Source organism: Drosophila busckii, chromosome 3L (assembly GCF_011750605.1).
Source record: "Drosophila busckii strain San Diego stock center, stock number 13000-0081.31 chromosome 3L, ASM1175060v1, whole genome shotgun sequence".
Classification (NCBI taxonomy): Eukaryota; Metazoa; Arthropoda; class Insecta; order Diptera; family Drosophilidae; genus Drosophila; species Drosophila busckii.
The window spans coordinates 6,253,094-6,269,295 of NC_046606.1; the positions used below are offsets into that span (position 1 = coordinate 6,253,094).

The 16,202-nt window shown below is 44.0% G+C and overlaps 5 protein-coding genes across 8 annotated transcripts; 2 read left to right on the forward strand and 3 right to left on the reverse strand.

Moving 5' to 3' along the window:
- Nucleotides 1-83: 83 nt before the first annotated feature.
- Nucleotides 84-4,192, reverse strand: LOC108599529 (mediator of RNA polymerase II transcription subunit 15). 2 transcript variants are annotated; one of them, XM_017986404.2, is made up of 4 exons: nt 3,604-4,192; nt 3,481-3,517; nt 2,603-3,426; nt 84-2,545 (listed from the first exon to the last, which is right to left on the reverse strand). In XM_017986404.2, the coding sequence occupies exons 3-4, from the start codon at nt 3,107-3,109 to the stop codon at nt 329-331; spliced, it is 2,724 nt and encodes a 907-aa protein (XP_017841893.1). In that variant the 5' UTR covers nt 3,110-3,426; nt 3,481-3,517; nt 3,604-4,192; the 3' UTR covers nt 84-328. The 2 variants fall into 2 exon arrangements, with proteins under 2 accessions (XP_017841893.1, XP_017841894.1); XM_017986405.2 differs by lacking the exon at nt 3,604-4,192 and having other exon boundaries at nt 3,481-3,533.
- Nucleotides 4,193-5,395: 1,203 nt separating this feature from the next.
- Nucleotides 5,396-11,528, forward strand: LOC108599522 (vitamin K-dependent gamma-carboxylase). Of its 2 annotated transcripts, XM_017986395.2 has the most exons (4): nt 5,396-5,630; nt 9,256-9,846; nt 9,907-10,253; nt 10,371-11,528. In XM_017986395.2, exons 2-4 carry the CDS (start codon nt 9,260-9,262, stop codon nt 11,468-11,470), a joined length of 2,034 nt encoding a protein of 677 aa, XP_017841884.1. In that variant the 5' UTR covers nt 5,396-5,630; nt 9,256-9,259; the 3' UTR covers nt 11,471-11,528. The 2 variants fall into 2 exon arrangements, with proteins under 2 accessions (XP_017841884.1, XP_017841885.1); XM_017986396.2 differs by lacking the exon at nt 5,396-5,630 and having other exon boundaries at nt 9,244-9,846.
- On the forward strand, nt 6,673-8,084 carry LOC108599527. The gene has a single exon (XM_017986402.2). It carries the CDS (start codon nt 6,824-6,826, stop codon nt 7,502-7,504), a length of 681 nt encoding a protein of 226 aa, XP_017841891.1. The 5' UTR covers nt 6,673-6,823; the 3' UTR covers nt 7,505-8,084.
- Nucleotides 11,529-11,660: 132 nt separating the features above from the next.
- Nucleotides 11,661-16,202, reverse strand: LOC108599521 (ATP-binding cassette sub-family B member 7, mitochondrial). 2 transcript variants are annotated; one of them, XM_017986392.2, is made up of 6 exons: nt 16,027-16,202; nt 14,207-14,333; nt 13,735-13,939; nt 13,527-13,681; nt 12,121-13,469; nt 11,661-12,064 (listed from the first exon to the last, which is right to left on the reverse strand). In XM_017986392.2, the coding sequence occupies exons 1-6, from the start codon at nt 16,135-16,137 to the stop codon at nt 11,831-11,833; spliced, it is 2,181 nt and encodes a 726-aa protein (XP_017841881.1). In that variant the 5' UTR covers nt 16,138-16,202; the 3' UTR covers nt 11,661-11,830. The 2 variants fall into 2 exon arrangements, with proteins under 2 accessions (XP_017841881.1, XP_017841883.1); XM_017986394.2 differs by having other exon boundaries at nt 11,663-12,064; nt 13,735-13,858; nt 16,027-16,201.
- Nucleotides 14,243-16,116, reverse strand: LOC108599523 (SET domain-containing protein 4). Its single transcript, XM_017986397.1, has 3 exons — nt 16,027-16,116; nt 14,402-15,808; nt 14,243-14,333 (listed from the first exon to the last, which is right to left on the reverse strand). The coding sequence occupies exon 2, from the start codon at nt 15,744-15,746 to the stop codon at nt 14,418-14,420; it is 1,329 nt and encodes a 442-aa protein (XP_017841886.1). The 5' UTR covers nt 15,747-15,808; nt 16,027-16,116; the 3' UTR covers nt 14,243-14,333; nt 14,402-14,417.

The window sequence follows — 16,202 nt, forward strand, 5'->3', positions numbered from 1 at the left end:
GGGACAAGCCATATCAGCCAGCTTTGAGCTGAGCAGCAGCGCGCCACTAAAAGCTGAATGCTACCAATCAAAAGCTGATTGGTATAAACAATTTTAATTTATTTTCGTAGCATTTTTGAATGCATTTTATTGCTTGGCAAGTAAAACTGGGCTTACAAATAAGGGCTAGGTCTAAAATACAGGTATTACGTCTACAACAAACAGATCATGGTAAGGGCCCTACCACCAAAATGGAATGCTTAATAATTTTAAATTATATATAAAAAATGCTAAATCGTTGTCCACTAAACAAATCCAGGTCTACAACTAATCGGAGCGTCTGATGCGTCTAACCAAAAACTGGTCCATAAGGTGGGGTAGTCTGGTGCACTACGACCAGATTGCCATGCGTCTGCAGCGGCTGCTGATAGTAAGCGGCCTGATGGTAAAGCTGCGGTGAAGCGGGCTCATTCACTTGAATGTGATGATAGTTGGTGATGGGCTCATGCTCGACAACCTCGCGCACCGTCTGGAATGGATGATTGACTACAATGCGGCGCGTGTGGAAAGTTTCTCTGGTGGCGGCGGCATCTGTAGGCGCAGCGGTGGCAGAGATGACACGCTCATTGGGCTGCAGGTGACGATTGAGATGGCCAGCGGCGCCGTTCAACGAGACATCCACATCCAATGCCTGCTGTGTGGGCGTAGGCGTGGCCTGGGTGGTGGGCGCAACTGAAGTGGGTGCCTCGACCAGACGCTGGAAATGTTGATGTTGATGCTGGCGCAGACGTGCCGGAGAAACATTCATTTGTGTCTGCGTCTGCTGCAGTTGGTCACAGTCGGGCTTGGCGGGCGCAGGACTTATGGTAGCTGTAGCTACAATAGACTGATCCTTGTCGTGTTCATGTGGAATTTGCAAATGTATTTGCGCCTTGGCAGCTGACTTTTGCTCCTGCTCCACCATCATTTTGGGTGACTCCTGCAGACGCGCGGAGTGATGATGCTGCTGCTGATGATGTTCCATGGGCTCCATACGCATGCGTGAGTAGGGCGCGCTGTATTCTAGCTCCTCAGCCAAAGGACTGCGCTGATGTGAGCTTTGGGCATAGTTATAGCTTCTAGTTGCCGCTGGCATTGCACGCGCTGTGGCCTTGCCATAGACAACAGTTGGACCAACATGCTGGCGCAGATAAGGCTTGACCTCAGCTACATGTGCGGGCAGCTCCAGTTCCTTTGGTGGTGGCTGGCGACTGCGTCCCAAATAGATATTATGCTGCGAGGGCGGCAAATGCAAATTATGCTCATGCTTGATGATTTGTGGGCGTGGCGGCTGCTGCTCCAGACGCGCTGGCTTTGATTCCATATTGGCTGCATTGGCATTGGGCAAGTACTCGCCACTGAAGTAGTCATCATTGCTGGCTGGCTGATAGGCCTGGCGATTGTAGCTGTTGCGTTGATAGCCACGCTGGGCAGACACAGCTGGGAAGCTGGCCTCACTGCGTCCGTAGTCGGGCTCCTGGCGTGTCAACATCTTGGGCGACAAGTGCTTCTTGTTAATCTGATACTGATTGCCTTGGCTATCGCTGGCGCTGAGTGTGTCTTCCTGTGGCGCATCGGGCACATCTTGAGACTGCAGCTGTTGCTCCACAAATTCTTGTTTGGGCGCTGTTTCATAGCTGGGCATAGTGGTTACGCTGGAGCCAATGGTGGTGACCTGAGACTGCTCCTTGGCTGGCGAGACCTGTGGTCTATACTCATTGTTGTTGTAGTTTTGTGTTTCCACTTGACCATTGTTGCTGTAGGCAGCGGCCACAGCAGGATGTGGATGTCCTAGCGGCAGCAGTGTCTCTCCCTTGGGTATTTTAGCTACAGGATGATCCAGCTCCACAACCAAAGTGCCAGCGGGCTTGATGACCACACGCTCCTCAATGTCATAGAACTCCTTTTGTATGGCCGGATGACGCACTTCGTACTTCTTGGCCTTCAAAGCGGGCTGCGCAATCTGAATGGTCTTGGTCACCAGTGGGCGTGGTGGCGCATGCGCTCCATAACCACGTGCTGGCGGCAAGTAACCATTGTTCTGATCCGAGTAGTCATCATAGCTACCAGCGTTTTCATCTACAGCGGGTGGATATTGATCTTGGTAGTCTGACTCCTGCGCATCCTCATAGTTGTAGCTGTTGGGCTCATAGCTAGGACGATTGTACGATTGATCAATGTTGAAAGAGGATTCAGCAACAGCTGGTGCGCCGCCTGCTGAGCTGCTGGAGCCGCTGGACACGCTGACGCTTGAAGTTGCTGCCGAACTAGGCGATGGTGCAGGCGCTTCATAAATGGGTTTGCTGTCCTGCGCTTGCTCCACATTGGCGCTCTGAGCTACAGGCGCCGCCACTTGGCGTTCAAACATGCGCAGCTGCGCGGATTTGCTGGCGCCACTGCCAGCACCAATGGACACAACATCATCAGCTGGCGAGGCAGCAGCCAAGTTGCTTGAGCTGACGCTAGAGCTTGAGCTGGAGCCAGACTGCGTGTAGCGTTGCGGCGTGGGATTTGAGGATTCATATACCTGCAAGCAAAGGAATATAAATTAAAAAAGTGCTTATGCGCTTGTTGTTGCACTCACTGTTTCCACGGAGGGTCCATGACTATGATAGGATTGTATATAACGCTCAAATTCCTGATTCTGACGATGCTGCTGACTGCGCTGTCTGAATTGTCCACTATGTGGCGGCAGCTGCTGCAACGAGGGGCGTCTGTTATGCTGGCGACGACGCTGTGGCATGCGTCCCGTATTCATGGACACAGGCTGCAAGCCCAAACCCTGACGCGGCGACAAATTTTGCTGTGGCGCCACCTGTGCTGATTGTTGCTGCTGCTGCTGCTGCTGCATGGGCATCTGTTGCTGCTGTGTCTGTTGTTGCTGTTGCATCTGCTGCTGTTGTGCTGGTCGCTCCTGCAGCCGCTCAAAGTGTTGCTGCGGTCCTGCACGCAGTTCGCCAGCGGAACCATCAACATAGCTCACATCGGCCGGATTTGTAGCTGGCTGCTGTGCTATGGATATGTTTACATGTGTGGCTGCTTGCGTGGCCACCACCAACGTCAGCAGCAAGCACAGCGTTGGACTCGTCATGCTGCTCCTTTAAGCTCCTGCTGTTGTTTCAGTTGCGCCTGCTCTAGTTTCTGTCTTTAACGCGCACGTTTGAACGCGTTTCGCTGTGTGACAAACTACGGCGCATGCGTCGCATATTTATACGTTGAGAAGTTCGCATTGTTAGCTGAAAACGCTCCCGTATCAGTGTCAATGTCAGCTTGACCCGCTCAACTGAGCTGCGCCACGCGAGCTACAACACCCTGTTTAGGGATGAGCTGCTGCGGCGACTGCTGCCCCAGTTCTACAATTAAAGGCATTGCATTTGGTGATGCACAGGCCTAGAAATTGCTAAAGCACTGCAAGAAATAAGTGAGTTAGTCAAGTTAAATGTGTAAGATCGATTTACTTACCAATTTTTAGTTAAGCCAAGCAATTTTCTCGTGCAAGCTGCAATGTTTTAGAATGAAATTAAAAATTTAGTTTATTAGTACATTTTATAACTTTAATTGATACTTTTCTCACACTGCACTTACTCCATTGATGCACTCGTCAACAAATTGTCGACACCATTTAACACTTTTTTTTTGTTATACTTGTTGTTGTTGCTGCTGCTCTGTCAACCTGTGGTGCGTGTGTGTGGCACGCGCATTTCAATAGCCAAAATCCAAAAACAATGTTTGTTGTTGCCGCTGCTGCTGCAGCTGGTGCTTGCTTGCTACGCGCCATAATTGGTTGCCTGCCACATTGTTTGTTTAATTGTCGGAAGGTCGTCATACGGGGCGTATGAGTGCTATGCTTAAATTGTATTGAATTTGAACTTGAAATTGTCGCATTTAGCTTTAGCTGCCACTCTACGACTTTTATATGCGTAAATGAGACGTTGAACTGTCAGCTGTAAGTTTTACGTTGATTTGTGTTTGAATTTTTGTGTTTGGGATTTTGGCCTCAAGAGGCTTGTTACACATACGCCACGTATCACATGAAAATAATTGCAAGTCGCGCAAAGTTGCGCAACTGAAGAAGAATTTGCATGCATGCAAAGAAACGATATTAAATGTTATGGTATGGACAAAGGTTAATAACAAATGCAAAGTGAAGGGTAGCAAAGAGTTTACAAACAACAGCAAAAGCTGCAGCTGCAACTTCTCCCACGTTTATTTGTAGTTAAGTGACCAGCTCTCTTATAAATCAAAGCTGGGTATCTAACTTATTTATCAGTTGACTTAGTTTATGCTTTGCATGCCAAAGCGACCTTAAAGGGCTGCAAATTTATGTAGCGTACGTTGTGCTACGCATAATATTGAAATTTTAAGTTTAAAGCAATTGATACACAACTGCAAAGTAAAGACTGCAAACTAATTTAAGCTACGCCTTCATTAACTTTCACTCTCTCTCTCTCTCTAAATAGCGTGCTAATAATAACACAAGTAAGTTCCAAGAAAACTGACAGCAAAGAGTGCCTATAAATAGTTAACAAGTCTATTTTATGGGCAAACTTCCTCTCCCACTCAAACTCGCTATAGTTGCCAAAATTAAATGCACAGCTGGGCAAACAAAAGGCAGACAAACTGCGCACTTTATCAGAGACCAGGATAACGACAGGATAAGCTCGCATACACACGTGCCTGTTGCCTGTTGCTAGTTGCCTATTGCATACATAAATATCCAGAGGTAACAAGCACACGGACGCACTAATAATAATAAAGCGCTAAACAAGCAGATATTTAAATCAGTTGCAGCCAGAGAGCGGGCAAGGAGGATGTGTGGCATGTGGCAGGCAGCACTAAGGCCGGCGCCTGTTTGCTATGCTTGCCACACCTGATTAAAATCTATTGACGCGCTAACAAGGCGAGTGCAAAGCCAAAGCAAAGGCTAAAACGAAACGGAAACGGGAAATGTGGCCGCAAATCGGAACGTGGCCCGTGGCCCGTGCGCGCCTGCCCACCACCTAATGAAACCCAATTAGAGGACGCCTCCAATGCTGGCAAACAGCTGTCGTCCCAGCTCGAGTCAACGGCGCAGCTGTTAAGGACTATTTGCAGTTATTTTCTGCCTTTCCACCTGGCAGCAATATTCAAGGCACATATATATTTATTTAACGCCTTGCTCGCAGTTGTTAACACAAGGACATGCGCAAATAGTGTACCACCCACCACGCCCCCGCAGTCGTCAAGCTCGTGTCCACCTGTGCCGACTTACAGCCGCCAAACACCCACTCTCTCTCTCTCTCTCTCTCTCTCACTCCATGTTGCTCTTCTTTTGACTTTCTGGCTGCTGCTGAGCGCATCTCATCTGCTCATATAAATAAGACAGAGCATTGCGCATCGAGTCTCAGTTGCTGGAACGTGTTGATTGCGTGTCCTTCGTGCTCTTGTCTTTTTGACTTGACTGCCAAGTTCTGTGACAGTTTCAGTTAGGCGTACTTATTTTTGTTGCATGCTGCAAACTGTTGCCAAAAAAAAAAAATAAATAAATAGCCTAAAATTTGCTCAAACTCTGAAGCTTAGTGCAAACGCAAACGCTCTTTAATTTAAATCGAGTATAATTATATTGTAAACAGGTAAGCCTCAACTGTTTTTGTTTATGTTTTCGTCATTGAATTATATTTTATGCAGAAAGCGCAGCAGAGTGTGTTGAAATTTGATTAATTAAAGCTCATGTGGGAGTCAATTGGCAGCTTGGGTGTTTTAATTTGATATAAATGTATATAAAAGCAACAAATTCAGTAGAAGATAATTATAATAAGCACAAAGGCCGCTTTTGTTGCTTGAATTATGCACATTGTTATTAATTCAAGTAGTTTTTGTTCTGAAAAATGAAAGCATACTTAACAAAACAAAAGAATTAAGCAGAAAGAGGCTTAACAAGCGTTAAGCAAATAAGTACTTATATATAAATTATTATAATTTTTTAAATATTATTATGAGTTTGAAACAGTCACTAAAAAGGTTAAACAATTAAGAATTGTTTATAAGTGCTAAGTACTACTTTCAATTGACTAGTGTTTTCCTTTGTGCAAAATGAATGCACGCAAATTTAAACTTAATTAAGCGCAGCTTTAATTGCATTTACCAACACTGACTGCAATGTGCGCCGCCACCCTTTTGAAAATGCATTAAAAATAAAAGAATATACTGGTTTGGCAAGCAAAATGAAAATCATATGGCAGGCACAAATACTGGTGGCAAGCAATCATAAAAAAGCACAGACTGTTGATAAGCATAAAAAAGCAACCCCTATATAAAATAACAGTTGCTCAAAGCGCTTGGTTGGGGGTGTGGGGGGGTTGTGCGCGAGGTGAATTGCTTCGCTTAGCTTTATCTAAGGGTTCGTCTACTCTATGCGGCGCTGTTCCTTCTCAGTTGAACAGCTAACTTCGAGTCGTGCGGTTCGCAAAAGTCGTCGACGCGTTTCTCTTTTCGCCCACAATTTTCAATAAATTTCACACACTCACACACACACCCACAGCGAGTTCAACGTTGAACTAAAACGTCGATAACCGATACCAACAAGAATAAATAAAATAAAATAAAGTATTCTAAGCAATAAATAACAACAAAAACCACATACAAAACGTTTGCCTACCTGCCTGCCTGTCTGTCTGTCGGTGGGTCTTTCTGCTTATGTGTGTGTGTGTGCGTATCTAAATACTTCTGTGTGTGAGTGTGTATTTTTATTCGTTTGACATTCTCGTCCATTGCTCTCCCCCGCAAGCAAGCAAGTGTAACTAACAGTAGCAAAAACTGAGCAAACATGGCCGAACCTTGCCAGAAATGCAAAAAATCAATCAACTCAAAGGAGGCAATCATTATATGCAATTCGGACGATTGCCTAAAAAAGTTCCATCGCACCTGTGTGAACATAGACGATGCCATGTTTGATTTAATACAACAAAATCCCATGATATCATTCAACTGTGATGAGTGCCGGAATCAATCCCCCAAGGCACTGAGCGCCAAGCTGCATAGCATTGAGGAGAAGATGAACAAAGTGTGCAGCGGCGTCAACCAGATTCAGGGACGCATGTACCAACAGTACTTTCAATTTGGCAATCAGCCCGTCAACCAACTTGACGGCAAGAAGCATCAACTGCAAAATAATCTAATTGTTGTGGGCAACAATTGCAATTCGGATCGATTGCAAGTGGTCTGTGATTATGGACGTTGGGTGCAAGTGGGAAAATTTGCCACCAATACGAGCGAGGATGACATTATCGAGCATCTGGCCGAGGAGCTAAAGATCAATAAGAATCTGGTCAAGTGCACCAAGCTGGTGAAGAACGATGCAAATTTATCGCAGCTGAGCTATTGCAAGTTTAAAATTTCCATACCGGACTATCGTTTCAATGAGCTCTTCAATGAGGCTATCTGGCCCAGTGGGGTTATGGTTAGTCCATTTACACCACGCTCTCAGCTCAACCAGAATCGCATCTAACTGAGAGCGCGAGAGAGCGACAGAGTGCGCCACTGAGAGTGCGCAGCGAAACTCAACACTGCCTTGAGTGGGGGTGTAGTCGATGGCGTGGTGTATTGAGAGGGCTGGCTTACCGGTTAATAATTTTGTTTTTTGTCATTCGATAATGTTTTTAGGCTTGGATAACAAACAAGCACAACACTGACAACTTGAGAAACTTTCAATTGCTTAAATTAACAACAAACAGCAATGAACAAAATACTACACTTAAATGTACTTAACGCGTTAACTTTGAAAATGCATTTTAAAATATTTTAGCGTTGCGTCTATATATGTAAATCACAAGCCAGGGCTGCAAAAAATTAGTAACTTACAGTTTCGAAACTTTTTTTAATTAATCAAAAGATTTCGTAGAGGTTTCAAGTTGAAAACATTCTGAATTCTCGGCAGCTGTTTTGCAGTCCTGTTCAAAAACCAAAGCAAGAGAGTTAAATATGTGTTGAAGCTAAAAGAAATCAAAGTAAATTTCAAGACAAAAATATATTAGTCACATATACTGTCGTATTTAAATTAAACAGTAACAAATATTTAAACAATACCAAAAAAAAGCTACATACATATTTAAAAATATTTAAGCAAAGCACCTACAGATTTCTTTTTAATTTTTCTTTAAGTCAGTTATTTATTTTGTTTAGACAAAACCGCAACATTAACTAAACGTAATCTATATATTCAGCTAATATTGTATTCGTATGCGTAGTGTGAGGCATTTTCAAAGCTTGTTCTCAAAAAAATTTAGAAAATTTTGCAAACTTATGCAAAACTTATTCACAAAAGCAAAAAAAAATAAACTTTAAAAATATAAACTATATGCATTAAAGCTAGTGAACCTGTTCAACAAGATTTTTCAAACATAATTAAAATAGTTGGCAGTATTCTTTCTTCATATGCAGCTTGCAATATAAGACCCGACTCATGTATTTTGAGAGAAAATAAACAAGGCAAGATTATACATACATAGCATAAATATATATTTCGTAATTAAAGTATTTTTTGTACGCGAATAAAAGCAATCGCTACACAAACACATATATACACACACACATACAACAACAAAAATACTAAAATGTCAGCAATATTTATTTCTCAATTGGTCTACAGCCTCTTTCACGCGTGTAGATTTTTATAAATGCTACGAGCCTTGGCTTAGTCAAGCAATGTGGGAGATGTGATAAAGCGTAGACCAAAAAACGATAAACCAAATAAGACAAGTATATTATTAAAACAAAAACACACATATTATATATACATATATTTAGTATACAGCAATATGCATGCATGTATTTATGTCAACTTTTTCAATAAATTCTACAACAAAACCAAAGAAAATCGAACCATAGTTTTATGTTGGGTGAAATTAATTGTTCAGAGCAGTAATGGAAATTGCAGGCACTTATGAATATAAAAGAGCTGAAATAAAATGAAAATAGCTCACCATCTATAAAAATGTGTAGAAATATTTTCTAGGATTTCTGATCATCACTCTCATCAAATGTGAAGAAATATTTTCCATGATTTTCATATTCACTTCTTTTGAAGGTAATTTCACTGTTCACTTCACTGCACTCCACTCACTACTAAACACTTGCACTTTAAATTACGAACTTTTTTGTTTTTGGAGTTTTAATTAGTATTTATGCATATGCAGCGCTTAAACTAGTTGAGAATCTTAAGCTAAGAATTCTAATGCAATTCCCATTTACATAAATCAGCACGATGACCAATGCTAAGCGCAAGCAGCTTAGCACATCGGCCGCCACTGAGGCGCCCAAAGAGAGCGTAGCGCTCACTGCAGAAGAGAGCAGCCCTAACAAAGAGAAAAGCGAAGCGCTGCCCACGCAACTGTTAAGCGCACGCGCTCAGCTCTTTAAGCTCTGCTTTGGCTACGATTTGCAGACTTTTAAGAGTTTGCAAAGTGTTACAAGCTGGCTGGAACGACCAGTAGATGGCGCTGCGTTGGGCATCTTTCGCATGCTCTTTGGCGCTGCCATGTTAATCGACATAGCCGAGGAACGCGGCGGCGGGCAGCTGGATGTGCGCTTTGGTGAACCACAACACTGTCATTTTCCGCTTTTTAATGGAATGCGTGCGCTGGATTATCCCTCAATGGGCTGCGTCTATCTGCTGCTGTGGCTGGGCGCCTTGGGCATAATGCTGGGCTATCGCTTTCGCTTGAGCTGCACGAGCTTTGTGCTTTGCTATTGGTATATCTTTCTGCTGGACAAGCCGGCGTGGAACAATCATAGCTATTTGTTTGGACTTACAGGCAGCATGCTGCTCTTTACGCAAGCTAATTGCTATTGGTACGCGCTTACAAATTATAAGCTAAAGTCTATAAATAAATACTTAATTTTACTCTGCAGCTCCTTGGACTGTTGGCTAAATCCAGCGCTGCGTCAGCCAGTGCCCTACTGGAATTATTTTCTTATTAAATTCCAGTTCTTTATACTCTATATGTATGCGGGCTTGAAGAAGTTCTCGCCGGAGTGGCTTTCAGGTTACGCCATGTCCTCGTTGAGCCATCATTGGATCTTTGCGCCTTTCCGTCAATTGCTGGATGCAGAGCTTATTGATCTATTAATTATACACTGGTTTACGGCCATTTTTGATTTAACTATTGCTTTCTTTATGACCTGTGAGAAGACAAGATGGTGGGTTACGCCATTTATGATTAGCTTCCATTTAATGAACTCCCGACTGTTTTCCATAGGTGAGTCACTTACCTAAATTAAATGTATTAAGAATAGTTTACTTTAAAGTTTATATTTTATTAAAATTTATAGTGTATAATATAAACTTTATTTAAAAATGAATTTTGGTCTTACAGGCATGTTTCCATGGGTCTGTCTGGCGGAAGTGCCACTCTTCTTTGGCTTTGACTGGCCACGACGCCTAAGGAAGTCTGGAGCAAGTGCAGCAGCTACGTCTGCAGTGCAGTCAGCAGCAGGCTATAAGGCACAGTTACGCTGCTGTTTAATTTTAACTTATTGCGCTTTGCAATTGTTTATGCCTTATTCGCATTTTATAACCAAAGGTTATAACAATTGGACAAATGGTCTTTATGGTTACTCCTGGGACATGATGGTGCACTCGTACGACACTGTGCTGACTTCTATAAAGGTCGTGGACAATGACAATCAGCAGGTGCATCATTTGAATCCGTATGCCTTTACGGAATACGATCGCTGGACTAAATATGCAGACATGGCCAAGCAGTATGCCCAGTGCATAGAGCGCAATTTACTGGAGGATAAGTTGAAGCAGCCGGCAAAGAGTCCTTTGGGCAGTGCCAATATATCCATTTACTTTGACATCTGGTGCTCCATGAATCGACGCTTCCAACAGCGCACATTTGATCCACGCGTGGACTTGTTGCAGGCGCCCTGGTCGCCGTTTACACGCACGCCCTGGTCGCTGCCGCTGCTTAATGAATTGAATCACATGCGTCCCAAGCTGAAGACTATAGCTGATGAAGTACTGGCTTGGAATAACTATTCGGATGTGGTGTTCGTAGCAGATTTTCCGGGACTCACGCTTAGCAACTTTATAGCGCCCGAGCTGTTCAATTGCACGCTCACCATACTCGAGGGCAATGTGCGCTACAAGAGCGCCAATGAGCAGGAGGAATATTTTCTAACGGCTGGCAAGAGCATTGGCTTGGAGAGTAATGTTACGCACGATGTCACAACCATTGGTCAACGTCCGGCTTCCTATATGTACACCTATGTGAATCGTACAATGCTGGAGCAAGAAATTAACATAGATACGCCCAGTGAAAGTGGCAGAAAGAATGGCATATTGCCACTGTGGCAGGAGTTCAAGCAGCGTTTGCATAATTATCAACAGTTTCTAGGACACGTGGCCAATTGTTTGCTCTACATGCTTTACGATGTGCCCATACACATGGCCATACGAGAGAGAGTCTAAGAATGAAAGCTATATATGTTAGCTGCTATACACTTACAGCTATATATATAAACTATATGTACTAACTGTTTATGCTGGCCTCTTTATATGCCGCTAGGTGATAAAAACTGATAATAAATGTTTAACGTTATTTATAATATGCTATATACCTCGGAACAAACTATATTTACAATTTTGACAATATTATTATTATATATATGTACTTTCAGCCTATAAGTTATTTAACAAATTATCTGACTCTACTGCGCAATTTTGTGGCTTTGTGGCTTTGTCAAATTATAAATGTTACGCTATTACTTCTAAAGCTTACTACAACCACAACAATCTTTAACAATTTGAAACCCTGGGCTAGCTGACGGGCTACAACGTATTCTTGGCTGCATGACGCTCCGGATCGAATTGTTGTGTTTGCGTTTCCCACAAACGCGCATAAAGACCGTTCTGTTTCAAAAGCTCTTGATGTGTACCACGCTCACCCACACGTCCATTCTCCAGCACCAGAATCTCATCCGCATCCTTGACTGTAGACAGGCGATGAGCTATGCAGATGCTAGTGCGTCCTGAGGTAGCGCGTGTTAACGCTTGTAAAATGTTCTAAAGCCGAATGTATAATAAGTAAATGTAAATGGGATTGCGCGTTTGCTACTCACATGCTCTGTTATAGAATCCAGACTGCTCGTAGCCTCATCAAAGATTAGTATAGGCGTGTTCTTTAGTATGGCACGTGCAATGGCCACGCGCTGCTTCTCACCGCCGGAGAGCTTGAGACCGCGCTCACCCACCTGCGTGCGATATTGATTGGGCCAGCTCATAATGGATTCATGTAGATCAGCCATGCGTGCAGCATTCTGCACATCCTCATGTGATTTGCTGAGATTGCCGTAGTGTATATTATGCTCGATGGTGTTGTGGAACAGCACTGAGTCCTGCGGCACTACAGCAATGCTTTTGCGCAGACTATCCAGCTCCACGTTGGCTATATCCTGACCGCCAATCAAAATGCGACCCGAATTGGGCTCAAAGAAACGAAACAGCAGACGCACCATGGAGGATTTACCCGAGCCAGAGCCGCCTACAAAGGCTATATTCTTGCCTGCTGGTATGCTAAAGCTAAGATCCCTGAAGATAGGCTTGCCAGGCTCATACTCAAAGTTGACATTTTGGAATTCAATGGACGAGTTGGTGTTGTCCACGAAGATTGGCTGCGCATTGGGCGCCGACTGTATGCGTGTATCCACATTCATCAGCGTAAACATGGCCTGCATATCCAGCAAAGCCTGACGCACTTCACGGTAGACGCTGCCGAGGAAACCCAAAGGTATGGATAGCTGAAACAGCAAAGCATTCACCATAACCAAGTCGCCCACTGTCATGTTGCCCGCAGCTATTTCCTTGGCTGCCAGCACCATAATCAAGCTCAAAGCGCTGCTGAAGATGGCATTTTGTCCAAAGTTAAGCATGGCAAGACTAGAACTGGTTTTCAAGCTAGCTGCCTCGTACTTCTTCAGCACCTCATTGTAGCAGCCCGCCTCATACTTTTCATTGTTAAAGTACTTGACAGTTTCATAGTTGATTAACGAATCCACTGCCTTGTTGCCTGCCTCATTCTCCGCCTGATTCATATAGACACGAAAGCGTGTGCGCCATTGTGTTACGCTCAGCGTATATAAAGCATAAATGCCGACGCATCCCATGCTTACACCTGCAAAGGCAAGACCACACTTGATGCCCAGAATGCTGCTGACCAGCGTCAGCTCAAAGATTGTGGGCACTATGTTGAACACCATGGCGGTTAGCACAAAGTTAATGCCACGCGAGCCACGATCTATGGTCTTGGACAGCGCACCTGTTTGCTTATTGAGATGGAAAGCCAAATCCAGATTGTGCAAATGCAAAAATACATTCGTGGCTATTTTGCGTATGGAATGATGCGCCACCTTAGCAAATACCGCATTGCGCAGCTCATTGAAACCTGCTGCACTGGCTCTGGCAATGCCATCTGCAAAAGAGAATATCGTTAAAAAATAATATAATATAATGCTGCGACTATGCTTACATCCCAGCAGCAGCGCTGTTGCTGTGGACAGCACTACATCCGGCGCTGTGTCCATATTTAGCGTCGTCATGCTATCTACAGCTCCTTTGAACAGAAAGGGCACACATACAGTTAGCAGCTTGGAGCCTGCCAGCAAGCCCAGTGAAATGCCCACACTAAATAGAGAACAATTAATGAATTGCACTTGCAGATTGTTTATTAGACTTACCGCTTGCGCACCAGCGGATCTTCCTTGGGCCATATATACGCCATCATGGCACGCATCATATCCTTGGAGGTTACTTCGGGTGCATCCAGCTTGCCCAAGGGTGTGCCGCCATCGTTGCCACCGCCTAAATGAATGTGACATTGTCTTGATTGCTGTTGTTGTTGTGATTGTTGTCGTTGTGGCAGTCGTTGTTGTAGCGTTGTTGCTGCAACAGCATTGAATTTACTTTAACCTGTAGCCTTAACCAGCACAACAAATACACAAACAAACAAACAAGCGAGCAAGGTGTTTGTTATAAACAAGCTGAGTGCTTCATTAACAAAATAAAGGTTCGTTAGTTATAAAAGGCAAACAAAATGCAAACAAAACGCAAACAAAACTTGTGCATATTAACAAGTTAATAACAAATTCACAAGTAGTTGTTATTATTTACAGCAAGCGATTCCGGATTTTGCCAGCAGCTCTAACATACCTTTAGCCTTTTTGCCAAATACACCGCCCAGCAGCTTGCTGCCCGGCGTGGGCGTAAACGGCGTTATCTTCTTGGTTTTGTTGTGATGATTGCCATCGTCGTTAGCTTGCGCCGCCGTGGCATAGTGCTGAAAGTCGAATAACAATTATAATTAACAAACATAATTTTGCATAAAAAACATTTGTACTTTATTACAATTTAAAATTTTAATCTAAGCCTCTCCATGTCGCTCTATAAAGCTGTAAAGATACTGCACACACTCCTTGAGATAACCAGCAACTACAGCAGCACTGTCGCTCAGCTGTGGCAGACGCTGCAGCGCGACTTGGAAGCGTTTATATTCCTCTATCTTATAGTTGAGTAAATAGCCAAGCTCTGGCTGCAGCTGCTCAAACTGTTCGGTAGTACCAAAGGCTATTTGGTTAAGTATATTCGGAAAATAAGCCTGCTGCTTAAAGATTAAATGCAACACCACGCGCAGATTGTGTGAAGGACCATCGTCCAGATGCACAAACATCTGATCGTTTAGATTATGTTGGCGTATAAATTTGAATATGTTGCAATGATAGTCGCGAGTTGAAAACTCTTTGTTATGCGCTATCAGCTGCTCTATGTCGTGCAGCGAGAACTCAAAGTAGTCCTGTGAGTTCTGCTCCAGATAAAAGCCATACTCGGTAAGTAGTTTGAAATTCGTCAAAGCGCCATAGCTGATGAAGAGCTGCTCATAAGGCTTGAGCTTGGCCTGCGGCAAAGATTGCAGTGTCAGCACATAATCCTGGCCCAGCAGCTGTGCCTTGGTTTGCACTTGATGCGTGTGATTGAATAGATCCAAAAAGGGCGCCAATGCCAAGTTGCAGTCGCCACTAAGCAGCTGCTGGAAATGTTTGCTGGCTGCTGGCAGCAGTCGTGCATTGAGATAAACGCTGCGTGTATTGACAGCAAAATAGCAAAGCTTAAACTCTGGCAACTCCCAGAGCTGCTCGCAGAAGCTTTGCCCACAGTCCGCACAACTTTTGTTCAACATCAGCTGCTTGAGCACGGCGTAGTATTCACGTATTTGTCGATTCTGCGCCACTATGCGCTCCAGCAAAGCTTCAGGCAAGCATTGTAGTTCGGGTATAGTACAAAAGTAAGGCGTGGTGTAGCTGCTAGGCAGCGTCTCCAAATAAGCAGACCAGCTGGAGCTTGCAACACTGCAACTATGCTTTAAATGCATCAGATAGCAGGCTAACAGCGCTTGGCAGCTTATGCGCGCATCCTTGTCAAACAACTCCTTATCGAATAGCGCCTTGAACTGCTCATCCGCTTCCATTGTAGCTATGCTTATAAGACATTCAGCTGGTAAGCGTATAAGCTCATTGCCTGCTTCAAACGATAGCTTCTTGGAGCATAGACCGCGTCCGGTTTGTGGAAAATCCGTAGCACTCAGCTGCGTCTCATTGCGCCAACCGCGCTTGTGTAGTTCGCTATAAAGCGGACCCAGTGCATCGCTAGCTGCTGCGCTGCTGTGGCGCTTTCGTTGGCGCTGTGTGCGTCCCATATCCCTTGCTCAGTTAGTCTGGTGTGTGTGCTGTTTTGGCGCGTTTCTTTACTTTAGGCTTGCTGCAATGAAATAAGCAAGCATTGTTTTTTTTATTATTATTTATGCATAACACGCTTGACAAGGGGCCAAAACAACACACACACAAACTGTTGCCTGACATCCCCGTACACTGCTGTTAATCAGCACACAGAACTTAATCTATAGTCTATTTGTTTTATCTTTGATGTGGTGGCCTTGAAAATTGCCGTGACACAACATTTCACCAGATTTTACTTACCACACGTGTCTGCACTCGTGCTGCAAACTGATTGTAACATGTAATGCGGTAGGTGTGTACAACTGTCTTGTTTTTACTGCACAATTTACTTAAGTTAAAAACTGCGGCCATAACTTTACTCTGCAATAACAAAAAAAATACAACTTAATCTGGCTGACACATGGATGACAATGTGT